This window comes from Ostrea edulis, chromosome 1 (assembly GCF_947568905.1).
Source record: "Ostrea edulis chromosome 1, xbOstEdul1.1, whole genome shotgun sequence".
Lineage (NCBI taxonomy): Eukaryota > Metazoa > Mollusca > Bivalvia > Ostreida > Ostreidae > Ostrea > Ostrea edulis.
Window position 1 is genome coordinate 17,465,853 of NC_079164.1, and position 25,062 is coordinate 17,490,914.

General features: G+C 34.2%; 1 protein-coding gene across 2 annotated transcripts; it reads left to right on the top strand.

Moving 5' to 3' along the window:
* The first annotated feature begins 19,044 nt into the window (after positions 1-19,044).
* LOC125662607 (uncharacterized) lies at positions 19,045-22,491 on the top strand. Of its 2 annotated transcripts, none has more exons than XM_048894881.2 (4): positions 19,045-19,204; positions 19,762-19,819; positions 20,426-20,758; positions 21,268-22,491. In XM_048894881.2, exons 1-4 carry the CDS (start codon positions 19,124-19,126, stop codon positions 21,618-21,620), a joined length of 825 nt encoding a protein of 274 aa, XP_048750838.2. In that variant the 5' UTR covers positions 19,045-19,123; the 3' UTR covers positions 21,621-22,491. The 2 variants fall into 2 exon arrangements, with proteins under 2 accessions (XP_048750838.2, XP_048750846.2); XM_048894889.2 differs by having other exon boundaries at positions 19,109-19,243.
* The last annotated feature ends 2,571 nt before the right edge of the window (positions 22,492-25,062 follow it).

A 25,062-nucleotide genomic window follows, 5' to 3' on the forward strand; every position in this document is an offset into this window, starting at 1 on the left:
AATATGTTTAATTGAAGATACATGTACCTCTCATTATTATTGCGCATATCAATTGAATTAACACTTTAACGCCCAGTGACGCCTTTTATGTGCCGACGGGATTAAATTTGGGGCGTTATGTTAATAATTGGAATATAATGAAACAAATCATATTTTCTAAAAGTAGAGTAAAAACTAAACAATTTTTTTACTCAAAGTTTTTCTGTGCGATGTTGGGAACTAGTCGAAAACATGCATTTAAAATCGCACATCGTTACCGGAAAGTAGGAAAATTAAGCCAAAATGACAAAAATTGTGTTATATTCTGTTAGGAAGGGATGAAAAATCAACAAAGAAAATGTATCGGGAAAAAAAACAAAATATATTTTTGTGATTCATGGACTCATTTAGTTGCCATGGTAACTGTAAAAAAAATTCGTTACACTGCATAATTGGAAACTTATTTTTTTCATTTTGAAATTTTTATGAGTTATATTCTAAAAATATGCGTAGAGAGAGTTTTAATTTTCATTAAAAATTTTCTTCAAATGTAATTATTTTATAATTGTGAATTTTCTTTACTTTTTCGATTAAGTATTTACAAATCTATAATTGAAAATTAATTGTTTAATTGTTTTACCTCATGTTTAATCTCGAGGGAGCGCATTTATACACGTGTTTGTAATTCACAACTTGGACAACTCTTTCCTGTTTCACTTTATATAGTGGTAATTCAATTATAACGCTCATCAATTCAGCAGAATAATTATTGCTATCACCGATTCAATCAACGCGCGCAATAATTCAATTAGGCTTATTAGTTCACACTGATGAAGTTAAATCTTGTGAAGTAGGAAGTTAAGAACAACAGTTATAAGGTTATTTCCAAACTACAGAAACATTACACACAATAATTCAGAATTGAAGATATCATTAATTATTTCAAGATATTTTTAATTGAATTGTTGCACTCATCAAATGAATTTATGATATCTTCAAATGATTAAAGATATCTTCATTCATTTGAGTTTATGTTGATTTGTCGCTTCTTATACATATAATGTCATATCCTACTTCCTCACGCATGATCAATGCGGGTATGCCTGGCGATTATTTGACTTTCTAGGCTGCTATTCCTTTGTTTTACGAGTTGGTACACATTGTTTACTTTCTTTTGACTTTTTAACTCCATGTTGTTGTTTTTCCCCCCACACTGCTTAATAAGGAATGCGATATAACATAAAATGATATTAGAAAGGTTTTAACAATCTCGTTTAAATTAAGCATATCGCATAATATGCCCAAAGATCGTTAGATAAAACTGAAATTCCGTCCAGATGGCACTTTAAGGAATATCTATTATTAAGATTTACTGCCAGTGTTATCAGCCATAAGCGACTCTTCGGACACATTTCAGAATGATCGTTGCTTTGAGTCCATAACGTTGACTGAATGCACTGACAGTCAATTTTATTTAATGTATGTACATGTATTCTGTGGTGTGCTGCTGTGGATTGGGACTCTTGAATTTAAATGCACACATGTATATGGCCTAAATGGAAAAAATTAGCAGCAGCTAGGAAATATTCACAATTTTTTTTCATAACCCCCACAGTTCAAAATGATAAATCTAATTGAGAAAAAAATTTATAAAGAAAAAAGGCTGAAGATAACCAACAGTGACAGATTTCATAAATCGTATAAAGAATGCAAAATTAAGAGTAGGACTAAAACGGTCCCATATATATATATATATATATATATATATATATATATATATATATATACCATACCTGAATACAGACAAATCCAGTTTAGTGCACACCTGGAAATGTGTGGTAAAAAACGATTTAACAATTTCCCATTTTATAAACTCAGATGTGCCAGTGCTATTCAGAGACGGGAAAAAGAAAATTATCCGATTACTGATACTCTATTTTGGAGATATATATATATATATATATATATATATATATATATATATATAAGCACGAAAACCCAACAACACCCTACTTACTTAAAGTGTCGGATCTGAGAAGATACAAGGCCAGTAAAGAAATTTATAATATATATATTATCGATCGCACTCACCATGAGCCCTTGTCTTGATCAGGTAAACGTAGTAATCCGTAATTAAAATCAGTACATATATGCCAGACTGCATTCAACCGCATGGCAGGTAACATCATCATATAAACGACCATATAATTTGCGAAATGCTGACTTTAAATGAGATTGTTGAAACCCTTGTAATATCAACTTATTTTTCAGTAACCTGTTTCGACTAGCTGCAGAACTGTAGCTCTCTGAAAAAATATTTTGACATAACAGAGAGCTACAGAGCCATGGCTACCTAACATGGCTACGTCAACAAACGAAATCATTTGAAGCTGGGAGTTTTCAGGTCGTATGGGGCTTTAATGAATATTTGAAGGTATGTATAGTAGGAAAATATGTTAAGAATTTTTTGATATTAAATTTATGAGACAGCAACTCAAGAATACAACGATATAAGGCCTCAACCATGCGCAGCTTTTTGTGCGCCGTAAATCGAAGGTTTTTATAAAGGGTGGCTCTGTAGCTCTCTGTTATGTCAAAATATTTTTTCAGAGAGCTACAGTTCTGCAGCTAGTTTCGACTTGAAAGTACACCAAACGCAGATCATGCTCTCGCATATCGATTACATTGAGGGACATAAACAGAGTATGCAGGTAATAAAGGAAAATTGTTACATAAATATGAGAAGTTGACGATGGAAAAGCTGAATCCATCCCGTTTATCATAGTTTTTAGTTGTTAGGGTGTCGATGATGGTTTTTGTTCAGTAAAATATCCAAATATGTAGCAATGTGGAAGACTGTGGAAATGTTTATTTCTAGTTAACAATTATATTTCCTATACAATATAGAAACATATCCAACAAAATGGATCCGACCTTACTATTTACTCATGAAGCTCCTTCAATCTAAACAAAGAATATGATAAGGACGCACGTAAAAAAACAAAACAAAGATTCAAAAAAAAAAAAAAAACCCAACATTTTCTATATCAACTGGATAAATTTAAGAAAAGCAATCCTAAAGAATATTGTAAGCTAGTTAAATTTCTACAAGAAACTGCCGGGAAAATAATTTAGGAAAGCTTATTACATTCTGCAACGGGAATACATCGGTTGACTATTTTACGTCCTAGAAAAGGTTGTAAGATTATAAAAATAATCTGGCTTGCAACTATTTCAGCAAATTGGATTTAATGTATGGTAAGATTCATGGTTTAGAAATGATAAAAGCAGCTCGAATTTATATAAATTCCAGTATCTTAAAACTATCCTTGGTGTTGAGAAATACATGTAATAACCAATAAAATAATGGTCACCTGATTAAATGAAACTTCACAATTGGTGATGCAGGTATTAGATGCACAAATACAAACAAATATAAATATCGGTATGTAATACTATCCGTCAGTGGTTCAATCAAGGAAGCAAAATCTGATTTATACAAGAAAGCGCTTAAGGCGTCTTTCAAACCGTACAAAGACATTGAATCCACAGATCCTCTCATTAAACATCGTTACATCTTTCTGATGATATGGCTGTGAGATATCGTAAACACTTAAACATTTTACTATACTGGTCGAAAGACGTGATGAGGGAGAGAAACTTGTTACATATACTTTACTATGGGAAAATACTCTTTCGTGAAATCGTTTAAATCAACAAAAATCTCTATGTAGATTCCGAATCAGTTCACATTACTTAAAAATTGGAAGAATAGGATACGGATTTGTGAAAAATGGCTAAAATTCCTTTAAAAACAACACAAAATAAAGAATCTGTGAATATGCAACTTCAACTGTATAAAAATGGATCTCATCTCTTTAAAGATAATCAATTACATAATGATAATAGTATGACCTTTCATGATGTTCTATTGAATGAATGGTGAAAATAACGAACAGCGATCGATCTCATAACCCCTATAAGCAATACAAAATAGGGAGTTGGGCAAACACGGACCCCTGGATATACCAGAGGTGGAATCGGGTGTCTAGGAGAAGTAAGCATCCCCTGTCGACTGGTCACACCCGACGTCATCCCTTTATCTTGATCAGGTAAACGGAGTTATCTGTAGTCAAAATTTGCTTGCCAAGAACGGCCTAACAATCGGTATGAAACAAGTCAGGCAGCATCTGACCCAATGATAAATTGTATTGACAATTAAACTAGATTGTAATATCGACCATAGAATTTGCGAAATGCTGACTTTAAACGAGACTGTTGAAACCCCTGCACCATCAACTTGTTTGTCAATAGCCTCGAGTTAAAACTTATCATACGCAGAACAAGTTCTTGCGTATCGAATCAGTTGAGAGATATACATGTAAACACCATAATGCAGGCGATAATGGAATATTTCTACATAAATATGTGAAGTTGACGATGGAGAAGCTGAAATCATCCTGTTTATCGTAACGTTGAGTTGTTAGTTTGCCGTTAATATCTATTTTCAATAAAAATATCTAAGTACATGTATGAAGCAGAAGTGGACAACTATGTGATGGCTTTTATTTCAAGTTCTCATGTATATATCGAATCGACATATAAATGCAAGGTGAAGATAACGAACAGTGATCAATCTCATAACTCCTACAAGCAATACAAAATAGATAGGTGGGCAATCACGGACCCCTGGACACACCAGAGGTGGGATCAGGTGCCTAGGAGGAGTAAGCATCCCCTGTTGAATGAAAATTATTATTCTTTTACACGTAAATAGATAAAACGTCGTCGATATATCTAAATGTCCCATTGAAGGCCAGAGCAAGAGATTTTTTTTCTCACGTAGAAGTTTTTGAATAAACTACGCTTCATAAGAATATAAAAACAGGTCAGAGTTAATCAAGGAAAACAATTCGTGCCCAATAGAACTCTAACAGACTGTTGGAAAACCTGATCACTAAAGACAAGAAAGATATTGTCAATGAGGAACTCCAGCATATTTTTAATTTCACCTTCAGAATAGTTGTGCGTGGAATCAGCGTGATGTTTAACAAAGTAATTTTTTGGATGCCTGATCATTAGATAAGAGTATTTCCGTTTTCCATTTTTGTTGAAGAAGCAATTGTCTATGATATCAAAAAGTCTAGTCTTTAATTTAAGTGTTGAAAAGTTTGATGATGTTGATTTGAGAAAAGATCTGCGATTTCAAGTTTACTAAAAGTTCTTAAGAATTTTTTAGAATCCACATTTGATTTACACCAAGTTCCTCCTTCACAGCTGTTAATATTTTAGTGAGGGGCAAAGATAGAGGCTTGGTAGAACACTTACGGGATCCAGCAATGCATCTTTGTTTGTAAGGATTTTTATGAAGTTTAGGAATCCAGTATAGGTGCGGTAACTCATATTCATCCGACCCATTGACTGGGATATTAAATGTGTGTAAAACTGAAGCATGGTTTTGAAGACTTTTATCTTTTGAAAGGGTAGTTGGAGTATAAGTACGATTACCAAAAGTGTAATCAATGCCAAGTTCGTTTTAAAATACAGTTGTAATAATGAGCTTTGCAAACAAAGACATTGATGTCCCAGTGATTTCAAGGGAGTACATGAGGGTGGTAATAAATTCTACTATGAAATTCCAAACATATAAGCAAAGCGTTTTGGATTTCTTGCATGTTGGGAAAATTGGAATGTGTGAATATTTTCAAACTTACACAAAGTGAAGATTCATCACAGAAGTTGCAGTTGTGAAGTAGGTTTCACGTATATGCATACCAATGTTTGTTGATTTTTTTTCCATTAAACATAATGAATTACTTAACCTCTGAAATTAATTCATTCTAATAAATCCATCTTTGTATAAGAGTCTCTCGAGTATTTAAGTAGTGCTATCTTCTGTTTCTCCAATATGCAGGTCAGGTCAATGTCATCATTTGGAACGCTTCAACAGGCCCTATCAAAAAGTTTACATGCACAAAACAGCAATATCACTGCCAAGAAATACGTCATAAAAATGAAGAAAAATTATTCATCTAAAGATTGCTTAAGGCTAGAGGAAAATGAATTTAAAGATTTGTTCAGTGGATGATAATCGGATAATCTCTATACAACACTATACACACACTAGACTACATTAATCAAGGTTGTGATCAATACAATATCATTCCTCCGAAGCACCAAATAAGCATAATATTGAAATGGCATTATGAACCAATCACTAGTCAACAGGAGAACATGCTGTGAATTTATGACAGAAGATCCGCATGATGAGAGAAATTGCAATCCTGAAAATTGTATGAAAGCACATATACTCTTCGTAATGATTTCAGACATGCAAATAACAACACTAACCTCATATAGTCTTATATTGACGAATTGCAAATGGTGCAAAATCAATCAATATATAAATGTGAAAGCATTCGAGGATGTTGATTTCAGTATGAAGATAATTTTTTCCCCAAAATGAAAAAAAAAAGCTTCGAATAAGCCATCGATTCGCAAAACTTTCTATTACCCACCTGAGGACGGTGTGTTTGTCTATCACTGGCTGTCCACACTACTCAACTCACGACAACATGTTTATGCCATCACTAGCTATCTGGTGTACGTGATCACACCTCTGGTGTATCCAAGGATCCGTGTTTGCCCTACTCTTAATTTTGTATTCTTTATAGGAATTATGAGATTGATCACTGTTTGTTATCTTCACTTTTTCATTAACCACCTTACTATAACGTGTTCATGTCATCACTGACAATCTGTTACTTTAAATACTTCACAACAACGCTATCACTGATTGTCTGTTACTTTAAAGGGTATAACATACTAGTATGTCTAGTGAAATAAATATACTAAAGTATGTTGTATACACCCACCATATATCTTATCTTATAATGTCATCTAAAGCCATAAAACGTGGTTCAGTCATATGGTCAGTGTTAATTCTCCTGCAAGCGCATGGAGGCTGCCATGATAACATCTCTGTGATGTCAGCAAACCCCTTTGTAAACTGACCTGCTGATGTTTACAACTAAACAAGAATGGCACAAGAAAATAACCTTGGGATTATTCCATATGCATTTGAGCCTGAATTATGGAAGAATTACTTGAAAACATCACTGATGATGCATCAAATGCAGTTATCCCCACATTAGAGGAATGATGTTCCTGTGGACAGTGTGAGGACATGCCTACTGCAGAAGAATGCATGTGTTGTAAACAATGTGATTACACAGTAGGGAATATGGGGGAGCTCCAGTGTATAACTGACCATGAACAATTTGATTTATTGATTCTAAACCCAGATGTTCTTGCAGTTGCATTTATTAAAATAATGATTTACAAAAGACAGCAAGGATGTGCACCATAACAGTTATCTAACAAGTAAGATCGTACACAAAAGTTTCATAACACAACTTCCCATTCTTCAAATTAGTTATCCATTATTTGCAAAGATCTTCATTTGGATGCAGCATCTTTAGCAGGGTTTGGTATCGCAAAGAAAATTGTCTTGCACTGTCCTTGCTTATGTGTGCAATTAAAGGCTTGACAAGCTGGCAATTTTAGAAACACATTACTGTTATTAAACTTCCCTAGAGAACTGATAAGAACAGTGAAAGGGGTTTGCTGACGTAGCAGAGCATTTGGAAGTGATCGGAATTCTGGGATAAAATCCGATGGTAAGCTACAACATAATTAACTCTAAACAGTGAAGAACATTAAAATGACAGCCTGCATGATTTTGTCACACTGATTAGTGCTTAATTGTGTATATGTTGAGAAAATTAGAATAATTAGTATAATTGTTGTGGAAAAATCATTGTTTCAACTCTTTTTTCTTTTTGCCTGACCTTTCTCTTTAAACACATTACAACAACGTGTTCATGCTATCATTGACTCTCTGTTACTTTCAACACTTTTAACTAACGTGTTCATGCCATCACTGACTCTCTGTTACTTTCAACACTTTTCACTAAAGTGTTCATGCCATCACTGACTATCTGTTACTTCAAACACTTGACAACAACGTGCTCATGCCATCACTGACTGTCTGTTACTTTAAACACTTTACAACAACGTGTTCATACCATCACTGACTTCTGTTACTTTAAACACTTTACAACAACGTGTTCATATCATCACTAACTGTCTGTTACTTTAAACACTTTACAACAACGTGCTCATGCCATCACTGGCTTCTGTTACTTTCAACACTTTACAACAACGTGTTTTATGCAATGACTAGCTGTGTTACATTATAGCATAGCTCTTATCCTTAAACGAATTTGACTCCACTTTTTGACACTCTGTTTTTCACTGAAATAGCTCTAACAAGTTTATAGTTATTTCGGATTTCAAACATTTCGGTTGAGCATCACTGAAGAGACATTATTTGCGGAAATGCGCATCTGGGGCATCAAAATTGGTACCGTATAAGTTTTACATTATCCATATCATGACAGCGTGTACATGACGTCACCAGTTGTAGCATATTATCCCAGCACTGGCTGATGTGTTGTTTTTTAACATTACCTTCCTCTTGCTCTTGCAAACGTGCTTGGATTGTTCGACTAAACATCTATATTGTAGTTTTACTGTCAACGTTAATGTAAATATCCAAATTGAGTGTATAGTAAACATTTTGTTTTACGTTGGTGGTTGTAATAGAACTGAGTTAACGTCATTTCAATGTCCTCAAACATTACATGAAGCAGTTTCCTGGTTCACACCAATATTTTGTTAAATATCAAATGAGGCTCATTTAATTTCAGTTCCTTTTTATGTAAGTTGAATAAACGAAGAGATATACATACATGTTGTTTATTTTAAAAAGGGAAATAAAAAACCGTGCGTGTATATTTTCATCATATATTGATTACTGCATGGGCCATCGGGTGCTATGAGGAAAACTTAAGCTTGATGACGCAACCTTTATTCTTAGACTGGAACCTAACAGGGTAGCACCCAACCGTACACATGAGAAAAGGTCAGGTTGTTCATACACAAGTACAAGTTTATCGGGATCGGCATTGTTTAACAAACAATCGTCAAGAGAATTAAAGAAACATTGTTCTATATGGTTTGTGAAAAAACAGTTTTAGTGTTCTTAAAAAAAAGATTGATATAACAGTTATGGAGTCTAATACATACATAGCGACACGATAACATATTCACCTCAGTTACATTCAACAACTGAGGTAGTGTATTGTTAACTGTTCATATCTTAAATTAGACATCATTTGTGAAGCTGCACTGAGGTTTTGAAATGAAAAACGACATTTAAGATTGTGAGCACTAAATTAGTTAAATATTTTGTTGCCAGATTTATATCATTAGATTAAGTTGTAAAACCCAAGTTATTATCTAGACCAGATTATATCCCATTCTGATTCTGAACTTTAAGTTCCAGATCAAATACAAGGATAACTCTTAATTCTGAGGCTAAAGGTCAAAAGATACACGTGTATTTCACATCCATTAGGCCTATATATTATCACAGACCTAGCAATAAAACTTATAATGAAATGTTTGCATCATCTGTTTCAATATTGTAAAACAAATCTGTTTTAAAAACATTAAATTTCTGTTATAAACACTGTTCGTTATTTCCCCCTTTCACACTTTCCGCGTATTGCAACCCTTTTTAAAAGGACAGCAACTTGTTTGGTCTCCGTTGTCACGTCTAGTTCCACTAAGTAAACACCCTACTGTGATAATGCTGATACATGTAGTTCCTTATTTGGCATACTGTTTTATAGAAACCTTCTTTATATTTATTTTGTAGATATAAATTGGTTATTATTTTCCAGTGAGTAAAATATCATATACTGCTACTTAATATGACACTTCATGTTACTGTGATAATGCTGATACATGTAGTTCCTTATTTGGCATACTGCGTTATATAAATAGTTTTAAAGAGGAAGTTAGCGGGATGTAAAGTGGTGGTACAACCTGGCGATAGTACGGAAAGCTTTTTCTCTAATTTCTATCTTAAATACACGGAAGCAACGGATACACAGCATGTTACCAACAAACTAAACTAGATGTTGTCACGTGACAGTAATAACCGCATGCAACTGTTTGTCTATAAATATACTCTATACCATCTATATTCTGGCTGCATATGTCAAGATGCATTGCGTATTCTGTTGCCCTATTTCTTAATTGTTGAAATATATTTAAAACAATTGATATGACTATTCCTAAACCATATATATTCCTGTTGCACATATCAAGATGCATTGAGTATTGTGATGGGCAAGTGACACAGGGTCATCCCAACCCCCATAACTTTTTACTTGGTTTAATAATTTTCTTTAAAATGGTTGACACTCCAACCCTTAAGGCGAAAATTAAAATTCCAAAACCGTATTGCTTATTTACAGGACACCACTAATTATCTTTCAAGAGATGATTTGGCTGCTGCGTAAAGTGTAAGAGGAGTTATGGGACCCAAGTTTATGTAGAAAACGTCGTTTTAAACAATTGATCGTTTTAATAATTATCTTTCAAATGGTTGACATTCCAACCCTTAAGGCAAAGATAATCTTGTTGCACATGACACAATGTGCACTGCGTAAAATATAAGAGAAGTTCTGGGATCCAGTGGTTTTTATTGAAAAAATATCGTTTTAACAACTTTTGGCCCCCAGTATGAAAAGTAAAATTTCAAAATCTTATTGCGCATTTACGGGAAACCATCAATTATCTATCAAAAGATTATTTGGCAATTGCGTAAAACATAAGAGGAGTTGTGGAACCAGGTTTGTGTAGAACAACATTGTTTGTCGACTCTAAGGGGTGAAAATGAAAATTCCAAAACCTTATTGCAGATTTACGGAACATCACCAATCATCGTCTAAAATATGATTTGGTTACTGTGTAAATGTAAGAGGTCTGGGAACCGGGATTTTTTTTAAAATAGAAAAACATCGTTTTCGACCCCCATTTGGCCCCTAGGGTGAAAATGAAAATTCTAAAACCTTATTGCACATCTACAGAACACCACCAGTCATCTTGCAAAAGATTATTTGGGTACTGTGTAAATGTAAGAGTTCTGGGAACCAGGCTTCTGTAGAAAAACGTCGTTTTACCCCCATTTGGCCCCCAAGGTAAAGTTGAAAATTCCTAAACCTTATTGCACATCTACAGGACACCACCTATCATATCCATGAAGATCAATGGGTTACTGCTTAAAATAAAAGAAGAGGAGTCTGTGGAAGAAGAAAATGTAACAGACAGACAGACGGACGGATCAGGGTGACAACAAAATATCCGAACTTTCTTTAGAAAAAGTGGGTTTAATTCAGTGAATAAGATCTACTTTAAGTTTGCAGTTTATATGAATACAAGCTGTATGAAGATTAAAACTGATGGCACACAAGGCTGAAATCATAATTAACTGGGATCCATATTATTCTTACAATTCAAGACCTGAAATATTTGTTGCTAAAATATTCATTGCTGCTCTGTTTTTAAATGCAAAACTCAACGTAGATAAAAGAATTAGAGTATAGTTTCACATAATTTACACAGAAATCTTTATATTTTCACATAATTTACACAGAAATTAAAAGATTTTCAGCCCCAAGTAAAAATGTTGTTCTCAGTCGCAAGACCTTTTGTTTTAAATGACCATGGTCTTTCTGTTCCAGGTTTTCTGTTGAAATTAATACAATGATTTAAACTCTCTCTGAGATTAAGAATATCTTTAATCATTCTCGTTATGTTCCTTCAGCTCTGAATAATTAATACATGTAACATACGTGTACAGGTACCATTATATAATCTTCGATTGATACTTGATCATCTATTCAAGCAAGTATATAGTAAGTGCAATAGCAATTTACCTTTGATATTTTGACCATATTGCTTAGCTGATTGATATTCACTATCAGTAACTTAAAATGAACTCTTGACATCAGTAGATAGTACTAAACAGTCCAGGGGTACGTTTCGGGAAAATCCTTCGGACTTAGGAAAATATCAAATAGATAAGCATACTCCCACCTTATTTTACAAAACAAAAGGCCCATGGGACACATCACTCACCTGAGTCACCTTGGTCCATATTTAAAGATTTTCCCTACATATTCACATGTAAAACTTTGACCCTTGGTGTGGTCCCAACCTACCCCCGGGGGCATGATTTTTACAAACTTCAAGTCTTCGGTGGCGTCCCCACGATTGTCCAGACTATGGGAGAGGTGAAGGTGGCCATTGTACGTTGTGCCAACAATGTTGTAATAAATCCTTAACATAAACATTTACCGATAAGAATGGACACGATGGATAATACGTACAGATAATGTAAGATTGAGTGCATGTCGACGTACAGATATGCACCCAGACGCACAATGCGTGTAACATTGAATGGAAAGCAGATAGAAATCTAAGATTAATTTATAAATGTTTGACAGATACAGAATGGTAAAAACATTGAACCAGCGTGCATTTACAACTTGACAGATTTTGGTGGCTCAAGTTCATGACCATGAAGAGGTGGGTTCGAACCCCGCTTGTGTCATGTCTGCGTCAGAACTAAGACCTAAAAATCGGAAGTAACCGCCCCTTCGCCAAACACTCGACATTTAAAAGTCAGGTCGCTAGTATTTGGATGAGACCTTAAACACCGAGGTCCTGTGTCGAATAATGTATGCTTGACAAGAGAGCTTATATGAACACGTTAGCTACCTGCATGTACCGCAACGAAGGCATATACACAACATCGATTAGGAAATATTGCGTAAATATTCTTTCTCTCACTCTGATGTTCATGAAGTGATTCAAATAATAATTTCAATTATATTCTCTCTCACCTCGTTCGTCCGAATATAGATTGATTAAATTTTTAAAAGACAACACATATCATATATAGGAATGCTGCTCGCTAGAACATTTTTATTCGTCTTAAATCTTTTCTACACCTTTACATTACAAAACACTTTTGAATTTACCAGTACACCCGAACCAACTTTTCTTTGTCCTAGCGAGCGGTAGAATGACCCGAACTGCACGTACTTGTTATTTATATTACCGAACCACGTGACCACCTTAACAAATCACCCAAAGACAAACCAAGCATAATAATAACTAAGACAACAATCAGATTGAGCACATAAACATTTTATCTAACATTAAAGTTTATCTCTTATTCTACATGACCATTTATCCACGAAACAGAAAGTTGTCACTGCGCTTGATTGGCCCAAGTTAGTCCTCTATAATTTCTGTGAAAACGAGGGGGTAATTTATATTCGGTCTTTCTTGTCCCCAAACGAGTGCTAACGTAACCGGCTTTTGGAATAATTTACATACCCATAAAATGTATTCCAATTTCAATTATTACCCAATTATGGTAATGTTAATTATTACCCAATCTTCACAAGGACAGACATGTGGTGTTAGACCATGGGCCAGTAACACATTACACCCCCCCCCCCTCTAGGGATTTTTCTACACTATTATGTTTTGAAAGTGTGTATAACATAAAGGTAAATGAAGGTTGTTTGATAAATTTATGTTGGGGTGTTTTCAAGATATAGTCATTTGAATTTATCAAAATTTTGTCAAACTCAACATGGCTGTTACGGTGTTCCATATCGCATTAAAGACGACACATTGTAAACACAAACAACGGGATAGGGACTTCCCAGAGCAGGCATTTGTGAGAAATAAGTATAAAATATAGAAGACAGTGTATTAGGAAAGTGATACATATTTTTGAATGTCTACAAATTCATGTCTTACGAAATTATACAGTGTATACTACATTCCCAAAATAACATGTACCTATTAATATGTTCAATACTAAATAAACAGTATGAAAAACTGTTCATTCCTAGGTACTATAATCCATAGACCCTATCTTTATATGATATATATGCAATCTTAAGTTAGTAAATATAACTTTCAACATAAAAATCGTTGTCCACATTTCCATGTCTCACACTAGCCTGGTTCCCGAGGCCTTCCGATGTTCAAGCACGAAGGCCAGACACTCACTGTCGAATGGATTCAAATCCAATATGCCGGACTCAATGGTAAGTAATGGGAATGTACGTAAATGAGCGTATCATGGCTTAATTAGCTGTGTCACTTTCGATTTTGTCATTAATTGCCAGAGACAGACCTTAGGAAATGTATAATACTTGGTTTTCCATGTGAAACTCTTGTTTGATATAGTCTTATCCCTTTGTTTTCAAGCAAGTAGGTGATTCGTCAACTCGCATATTTTTCACGTGTGTTAAATTAAATCTAACCGTGTCACTTCGTTTTTTCTACTATTGAACCAGGCTAGTCTCACACGATATATCTAATGTTTGGAAGTCCATAAATGTGTATACATGTAATCAATAAAAGGAAAGCACATGGATTACTTTTGAATATACAATGCAAAAATGGGGGGAACCCTGATAAATAATGGCTCGACTATTGAGAAAATGACATATTACAAACAATAAACTAATTTATGAATAATTAATACAATTCATTAATCTACAATTGTAAAATAGAAAAATATATTGTCATATGTAATATTGAACACCTTTTCAATTTTCAGCTTACTTATAAAGATGTCACATAAGACAGAGTCCCAAGAATAATAAAGGCATATAGATTGTTTACTAGCTTTAAATGGTGCCTTGCATGGTTTCTATCGCTGGTGTTATAATAATTTACAAATATTATTTCGTTACTAGGAGTAAAACTTGAGCATTGACGAAGTTGCGTTGAGTCAAGTAAACTGTGAGACTAAGACACGTTCACTCAACCTGTGTTCACTATCGACACTTTCCCCGTCCATAAATGTCTGTTCTGTAATGAAGAAACTCAAGTACAAGAAAAAACACAAATTTATCAAGTGTGTGACAAAAACAGTAGAAGCCATTTAAAAAACTCTGCTTATAATAAAAGTGACTATAACACAATAAATTAGTTGGTTGATTGTATATTGTTTAACGTACTGCTCGAGAATTTTTCACTCATATGGAGACGTCACCATTGCCGATGAAGGGCTGCAAAATTTAAGCCTATATGCTCGGCGCTTACGGCCATTGAGCAGGGAGGGATCTTTATTATGCCACACCTGCTGTGAAACGAGACTTCGGTTTTTGCGATCTCGTCCAAAGGACTGCCCCATTTAGTCACCTATTACAATAAGCAAAGGGGTACTGAAGACCTATTCTAATCTGGATTCCCATGGGACAATGGTTTTCTTGCCCCATTATTCACCTCTTACGAAAAGTAAAAGGTACTGAGGACCTATCCCTTCTAACCCAGATACCCAAGGGACAACTATAAGTAAAGTTCAGTATATTGATTTGGTTGCTAAAGGGGGGAATGTTTTATCCAACCTGTAGAAAAACGTACACTAAGTCCGATGATCTAAACAAGTCAGAACCTAAAATTGACATAATTCTTGAGCAACATAGAAAGGCATTTGACTTTATCCGAATATATGAAGATAAATATCGTGTAGAATTATGTGGTTGAAAGTGTGACAAAGCTCAGAGAGAGATACTTGTCATTTATCCCGATTCATATAACTGTGATTACAAAACTTGAAACCCAAATAAAAAAACACATAGAAAATTTGGTAGCAAAATTGAATTTCGGAAAACTCCAAAGGCGAACTTATATAATCTGCATGTGTTGCTACTGAATTGAGTCTGCATTTGCGTTAGCCCTTTCAAGTCAAAGAATCTGACTGCCACAAAATTGCCATGCATTGCAATAACTTACCATGGCCACCTCTCCATCATCTCTGAATACATGTGTATATATCTCATTGCATATCTCTCTCAAGTCGTATCAGACAATCCATCTTATGTTCAATGGCAAAAAGGTTTCCCAAATCGTACTCTCAGGACATATGTGTCTCAGCTATGGATGGCAAATGGATATTACCCAAGCACCTCACGTTTAAAATGACTATGCACCATCTGACAAGAAGTACTAAGTTAATTACACTATCAAACATGTTATGTCATTGTAAATTGATTGCATCTTGTTTAACGTCCCTCTCGAGAATTTTTCACTCATATGGAGACGTCACCAAGACCGGTGAAGGGATTCAAATTTAGGCCTTTACTCGACGCTTATGGCAATTGAGCAGTGAGGGTTCTTTAGCGTGCTGCGACACGGGACATCCGTTTTTAAGACTCAAGAGTTTGAAACTACTACTTGCAATGCGACTACAAATTCTGGATTAATATAGCATGCAAGAATATCTCTTACTAATGTAACAGTGTGTTGATTGAGAATATTTAATGATGACCAACTCCTGTTGAGGTTCTGAACAAGGCGTTTATTCAGCAAAGTATATATTAAGTTGCTTGAAAAGAAAGCCCTGTAACAATTGTATAACAATAATCAAACATTTGTATAAATCATAAAATACAATATTACTTTTACAGACTAATTGATATACAATTAATGATAGCAATATTTACATACTTCAAGGGAGATAACTTTGTCTTACACAAAGTGCTATACATGTAACATTAAATACACAAATGCATCTCCCAATATTTACTCTTGCCTATGGATAAAATCTTTACTGTACACTTATGCTTATCATAATATAAACATTACAGTTATTACTTTGATATAAAATATCCATTGTGAGAAATATTTAAGTCAGTAACTCAAAATACTCCAACATACCATTCTATGGGAATAGGCCAATATATACAATGGTGAACTGCCAATGTGATTAATAAATGTCACCATATAAAGTTCAAACCTGCAAGTTAATCAAATAACTTACAACTAGCTGCTAATGCAATTATCATTAAAATATGGCCATTAATAAGATACATCATAGTGAGACAATTGAACTACATGTATTTACACTTTATAGTTAAAATAAATGATTCTCTCTCACTATATACTTTTACTCAGAATGAAGTGCATAGGAAATTAATCTTAATGCAAAATTATAGGATTTACCATTTTAGATATATATTAGAAGTATATTATCATTAGTAATTAGTAACTTACCGATTTAGAGGAAAAGTCAGTCTCAGGTAGTACTATCAGGTCTATGTCAAAACTTATACACTGATCTATGGACTGGTCACTTCAAATTTCAGACAAAGAATGAAATGACACAAAGAACTTTTGGAGGGAACAAATCCCAAAACCAATAAAAACGCAAGACACAAAACTAAAACACCAATGAAATCAAAAGACTTATGGACAACTTGGCCAAGACATAATTAGGCACCTCAGGCACTCTATACCAAAGAACTCACTAAGTGCTATGCTTGACTGACCGAATATTGAATTGCAGATCCATTAAAGGATTATATAATTCAATACACATAACATTGATGTTAAATTAAAATAAAATGAAATAACAACAATGCATACATGCATATATGAATGCATTATATGCATATTAGATAAGAAATGACTCTGCCACACTAATAACTCAGTAATTCAGATATCTCAAACAAGCGGATAAGTTCTTTAATGCAAAATACATTTTTGCAAATGTCCATATCGTGTTTGTAAGATTCTCGAAGTTTTTCCATTTTTAAACAATACTTTAATTACAAATTTCATGAGTTTGCCCCAAAACTTGAAAAGGTCCCCTTGCATTAATGTCAAACAATCTTTATACCAATTCAAGGGTTACATACTTTCAAAAAATAATTGTTTTCAAAGGTCCATATTATTTATAAATGATCTGAAGAACTTTTCCATTTTTCGGCGATTTTTAAAGAAAACAAAATCATGTTTTAGCCCCAGAAGTCGTAAACATCCCCAATTATTTATGTCAAACATCTTGTCAATCAAAGGGTTACATAAGTTCACATAATACTTGTTTGTAAATGTCAATGACATCTATATCGGATGTGAAGATTTTTTTTTCCAGTTTTCGGTTATTATTTTTACGAATTTTTGGTTTTTGCCCCCAAAATCTAAAAGGTCTCAATGTTAACAATCTGATTTATAGTTAAAGGGTTACAGACTTTCAGAAAATAATTGTTTTCAAATGTCGATGTCATCTATATAGGATCTGAAGGAGTTTTCTATTTTTCGTCGACTTTTAAAGAAAAAATCATGTTTTAGCCCCAAAACTCGTAAATGCCCTCACATATTTATGTCAAACAACTTTATATGTAAACAAAGGGTTATATTCGTTAAAAAAATACTTGTTTACAAATGTCAATGACATCTATATCGGATCTGAAGAGTTTTTCCAGTTTTTATACGCCCGTCGAAGACGGGACGTATTATGGTATGGCGTCGTCCGTCTGTCTGTCCGGACCTTGTGGGCTAGATACAGACTGAACCATAAGCCCTAGGACTTTACAACTTGGTACATTTGATTACCATGATAAGAGGAAGATGCCTATTGTTTTTCAAGGTCAGCGGTCAAAGGTCAAGGTCGTAGTATCACTTATTAGGAAAACCTTGTGGGCAAGTTACAAACCGAACCTTAAGCTCCAGGATATTATAACTTGGTATATTTGATCACCATGATGAGAGGAAGATGCCTATTGTTTCAAGGCCGTAGTATCACTTTTTAGGAAAACCTTGTGGGCAGGATACAAACCGAACCGTAAGCTCCAGGATATTATAACTTGGTATATTTGATCATCATGATGAGAGGAAGGTGCCTATTGTTTTTCAAGGTCAAGGTCGTAGTATCACTTATTAGGAAAACCTTGTGGGCAAGATACAAACCGAGCCGTTAGCATATTTAAGAATTAGCGCATTCTAAGGCTATCCCTCTTTATATCTTGATATCCATTTCTACAAGCATAATAATGAATTAGCTCACAGAGGACAGTGCTAACTTCACTAAAATATGAATCCCACTAAAATATGTTTTCCTTGAGCAAAATCTACGGGCGTATTATGCCACGTTGGCGTTGCTCTTGTTGGCTATCATTTTGACAAATTTCATGTTTTTGCCCCAAAACTCGTAAACGCCCTCACGTAGAAATGTCAAACAACCTGATTTATAATCTAGGGACTATGTACTTTCAAAAAATACCTGTTTGCAAAAATCCCTAAGGGGGTCCCCCATTACTTTTACTAGCCCATGGTATATGTGATGCACAGCGTACTAGCGTACATAAGTAGATAACGAACACAGAGGTCGGAAATACGATTTTCGTTTCCTGAAATGGTGATAAAAACATTTCCCAGGAATGTGTGTGTCCTAGTTGTGAAGACGAGATTATTCGATAAGCACCAGTTGTACGATGTGAGTAAATTTCTCTTGGAATGTGATAGTACTGCATTGGTGAGATTATGAGAGGACACTTTTTTTTAACAGTGGTTCATTGAAAACGCTGATACTCGTATATGTATATACACATAGATATATTTTATAATTGTCTAAAGAGGCATTGACGCCGAAAGCACTAACAGTAAAATGTTATTCGAGTTTGTTTTGTGTTTATATATCTATTATAATTGATATATTTATATATATACATATAGTTAAACTTCCCTCTCGAGAATTTTTCACTCATACGACATTGTGAATATTTACAGTGTACTAACTATTTAAGACGCTGTACAATGGCTGAAATATTGTCAAAACGGCGTAAAACCATAATCAATTGTGTTTTATAATTTCATTATAATGAATATCATTAGCAAGCGCACATTCTTACATCATAATGGGCTTGGTGTAAGTGCACTGCAAATGATATTATATTACACATGTGTTGGCCCTTTGAGGAAGGATGTTGGAAATATGGTTGACCTATCCCGGAAGTTTTGATTTACTCTCAGTGTTGTGGTTTTTACATACAGATGCGACGGCGGAAGAAAAGTGTTACGATCAATTTCTTCAGTAACATGTCCGAGATATGTAAGTATGTAATGTCTGTGGATCATTTGTTGCTTAAAGTGGGAGATTTTCTCACGTTGTAAGTGACCATGTTTAAGATTCATTAATGCATTTGTGACTCAAACTGGAATGAGGGAAAGAAGGAAATATCTAACTATACATTAAAAAAAATGACGGTCAGTTTCTTATAATGACATATTGTGGGGAAAAAAAAGACCTTCTACAATTCTTTTCTCGTAAGTAGTTTTCTAGATTATCATATTTTCTCAGTTTGTTGATAGAATAAATTTAGGTGCGAGTTTCAGGCGGAATATAATCGATCGTTTACATTTCGGGATGTAGACGTTAACTAAAACACGACGCCTCACATGTCCGTTGATACATGTGTGCACTGGTACTCTTCTGTTACATTACATGTTGACACGTGACAATAATTTTTGGCCTGAAATTAGAAGTGTGAAGTAAGCTGCAATTCATTGGGTAATGCATTAAAGTTTTATCATTTCATAAAATACTGCGTTACTAAATTTCCAAATCAACTGCAGTATGCAATCTTCAAGGTCTTTAATGAACATATACATGTATAAAAAATTTTAAGTTGCTCATTATTTGACTATGAATTCACAGCCGAAGAAACGGAAGAGTTGTTGCTGGCAGAAGAAAGACTCTCGGCGAGATCGTCAACATCAAACTGTAGCAAAGAGGCAGAAAAGGATACCCAGAAGTCAGAGGAGAGCAAGCCTGAGTCTGACACGGCTGAGTCCGAGCTGTCGGACGATGACAGTGTCTCCTCAACAGGAACCGGAAAAAGAAAATACACCGAAAAAGATGTCATCGAGGAGTCTTCTGCTAACCCTCTTATTGATAAACCGGAAGAAATCAATGACCCACTGGTAGGAATGGAAATGGATCAATTTAACAATTTTCCCTCCGACCCATGTCCTGCCCCGTGTGACGGAAGTTAGTATGCCAAATGAAAGAATCTTAGCCATAACAGTTTTAAGGAGGTGTAACACACCAGAGAAATTCATATTGAATGAAAGTAAAAACGATGCACAAAATAAAGGCTCGAAATAGAAAACTTTAAAATGTCCCTTATTTAGTGAAATATTGTAATTTTAATGTAGAGTCGCAGAGGTAAAAACTAAAACTCTTGTGGGACTGGAACTAAAAATTTACAGATCGGCATGTTTGCATTTTCATTTTATGTTTTGGCAAATTTGCGTGTTACACCACGGTGCTACATGTAACTAGGCATGTGGCATCTAAAATAACATACAAGTTTATATGACAGAATTTGAATTTCGAAAGTAAGTCAGACGCTATATCAACGTGTTAGTCCTCTTTAGAATGATTTGAATAGTTTCACTGTTCTTAGCTTTGTATCATATTATGACTGAACAATGGCATTATATATTAGATACCACTTCCAAGTGTTTGCAATTACTAAGTCTGTTTCTGTATTTTAGGCTCTAGCACGAATCAATATGAAATTCTAATCAACTGTACGGTAGCATCAGACCAGCTAGGTTTGTCTGGGAGGTACTTCATGGAGGTCCATCCTCTCTCCCTGGATCTTGTGGAATGTGATACAATGAAGAAAGTCCACAGTTGGAAATACGGACACATTCAGAGATTTGGGTACAACAAATCAACTAATGATTTTCTAATGGTTACGGGACGCCGGAGCAAATTAGGAAACGGTGTTTTCGATTTCCACGTAAAAGGAGACCCTCGAAAGATAATAGATTCATTACAAAACAAGCCAGGGTGTTCGCTGAGGTTGGCTGATAGTTCCAAAAGAATAAGTAATATGATATAAGATGAGGGAATAGGAAAATAAGTTGTGAAAGTCTAGAGGTTGTGATTGACCTTCAATCACAAATATTGACCGGAGAAGTAGACTGTGCTCATTACAACGCTGTGTTCATCATTGTTTATCATTAACAGGTGTTCATTACACGATATTCTTCTCTATTCTTTTTTAACATTGCACGACAATCAATAGAATATGTGTTGTTTCTTTACTATTTGAAAGTTAATCAGATGAACAAACACGAGACATAGAATTTATCAGAATCACATTGATCACGTCACGTTCACATGTGTAAAATGTTAACTCTTGGGATGCTGACGTCATTTTGTAATAGATGGAATCCAAGTGTTGCGAATACATGGATAGACGAGGAAGTTGAACGGTGTGCAAGTAAACATTTCTTCTGAGTATTAATAAAAAATGACCTCATTCGTTATGAGATCTGACAATTTCATTTTATAATGGTTTCCATTCAACCAAAATACGATTTTTACGTAAAGCATTTACTAAACAATCTAGCATCAATTATTCCCTAACGAAATAATATGCAGTGTAGTTGAGATCTGTCTTTCATTGTCCTTCAGTTTTATTAACCTTTGATTGATTTTAAAGTATACATCATTTGAAAGAATGAGATTGTAAGAATTGTATAGATAGATAGATGATAGATAGATACAGTACAAATTTTGAATAGATTTATTTTTATCAGGTTATAATTCATTGCTACTCTTTTGAATATTGTTAGGTATTTGAGTTTCTCTGAAAAGTATCATATAAAAAAAACAATCCTCATGTCTGTGACGTACGTTTTGTAAATACTTTTTAAATGGCTGTAAACAATCGGTATTTGACGATTATAAATAAATACACAATTCATTTCAAGTGTGCTTGTAAAAAGCCTTGTTTAAAGTGTTCAGGAAAGAATATATTTTAGGGGATACTACATGACGAATAGAACAAACGTTTTATTTAACCATAAATGGAATTCTCTATTTAAGATATTGTCAGAATTCTGAATAAAGAAAAATGAAGTTATAGTCCACATCCAGGTAATATCAATCTGCAATATTGAACTGAAATAATTAGGTGTTACGCGGAATTAGGTCAAACAAGTTGGAGAACAGACGTATTTTATACTTGTAGCTCCGTGAGAACCTTACGATATCAATATGTAGACGTCATACTTTTTCCTAGCCTTTCTAATTTATTTGTTAGCGCTAGTTTGTTTTACTACATTGATTTGGCTCACGTTTTTATGTAAATGTTTTTATCGTCCTGAAGAAGGTATGGAAAATTTGACAAATCCATATTATGTGTGGTGTCGTTGGTCATTTAAAGTGCTTTTAATTACTATATAAAATTAATAGTATATACATGTATATCCCAATCCCTATCTTTGAATGTTGAGTATTGTTCACACACACACACACACCTACACACACACACACACATACACACACACACATATATATATATATAAACACTGTAAAGGCCACGACATTGTTGATTATCTAAAACTCAAATTTTCGACGCAACCCGCGTCTTTATCAAGAGACATATATTACATAAACAAACATAACAAACCACGAAAAAAGACAAATATTAATAATCAACATTGTTAACAAGAATGATACACTGTTGTACTGAATGTAGGAAAATGGTTTCCTTGTAAGTGTATAGAGAGTTTGTACCATGGTAGGGGGTCGGGATGAATATAGAATTATTTTTCAAAATCATATATATATATATATATATATATATATATATATTTATATATAGGCCCTATATATATATATATATATATATATCCAAATTGTGTTTTTTAAAAAAATCACAGTGTCCGGTATAAAATATTAAAAGAAATAGAATAAACAGTACACAAAGTTAAAAATTTAACGCAAGCGCTTTCATTTTATAATCCTCAGGCGTTACATTTTAAAATTAATTTAAAATTTTAAAATTAATTTAAAATTTCAAAACTATTTTAAAATGTAACGCCTGAGGATTATAAAATGAAAGCGCTTGCGTTAAATTTTTAACTTTGTGTACTGTTTATTCTATTTCTTTTAATATATATATATATATATATATAAGCACTGTAAAGGCCAGGACACTGTTGGTTATTTAAAAGTAGAGTGTTGTTGGGTTTTCGTGCTTATATATATATATATATATATATATATATATATATATATATATATATAAAAGTTTCTTCCTTGTCGTTATCTGTTAACCCTCAACTCATCATCAGGATGTTGCAGTTTATCAACGAGTCAATAAATATAATGTGACATTAACCCTAATGAGCTAATTAAATCCTTAATGTTGCATTTGTGAATGGGTTCATTAAATACCGTTGTATAAAACCTTTCTCAAGCTCACATTAGTTAATGTGACATTAGATATCGAAACACTTATTAAACTAACATTAATGTTTAGTATCAACCCCATAATGCAACGTTATGTTTACTTCCTGTTCATTACATCGTTCCTGTTCATTGATCGCAGTGATCAATCTCCTAACTCCTATAAGGAATTCAAAATCAAGAGTTGGACAAACACGGACTCCTTGATATACCACAGACGGGATCAGGTGCCTAGGAGGAGCAATCATCAACTGTTGACCAGTCACACCCGCCATGAGCCCTATTCATTGGCCAGGTTAACGGAGTAATGCACAGTCAGAATCAGTGTGGCAAGAACGACCTAACAATCGGTATGAAACACGTCACACAGCATTTGACCAAACGATAGGTTGTATTGGCAAACAAGATCGTTATAACTTCTATAGACTTTGTTAAATGCTGACGTTAAACGAGACTGTTGAAACCCCTGTAACATCAACGTGTTAGTAGCCTGCCTCGAATAATCAAGAGTACCGCAAACGATACAACATACGCTTGTTGAACGTGTAAGCACATTATGAATTTTGAATAAAATCTATAAAACTGTTTGGCATACCTTTACCCCAAAAGTAGGTCATGATCACCAATCCAGGTGAAATACAAACTGAACTTATATTCCTCCGAGAGGAACTCTGTGATGAAATTTCAGGACAATACCTGTATCCATAACGTAAAAATAAGGTTTTTCTACTAAGTGATACTACGACCTTGACCTTGAGAAAAAGTAGGTATCTTTCCCTTGGCATAAGGTGCATGTTTACCAAGTTTGATGCCCTAGCCCTAACGGTTTGGTCTAGTATCCTACCCCCAATATGTAACACTAACGCCTTTACAAACAATTTCAAAATCTTTATGTATGAAAGCAATTCAATGGGAATAACAACGCGCAAAAACACGATCTGTACAATAATAGACAATTTGGGTGTCGATTAATGAAAGGTGAAGATAATGAACAGTGATCAATCTCATAACTCCCATAAGCAATACAAAATAGATAGTTGGGCAAACACGGACCTCTGTACACACCAGGTTCTTAGGAGGAG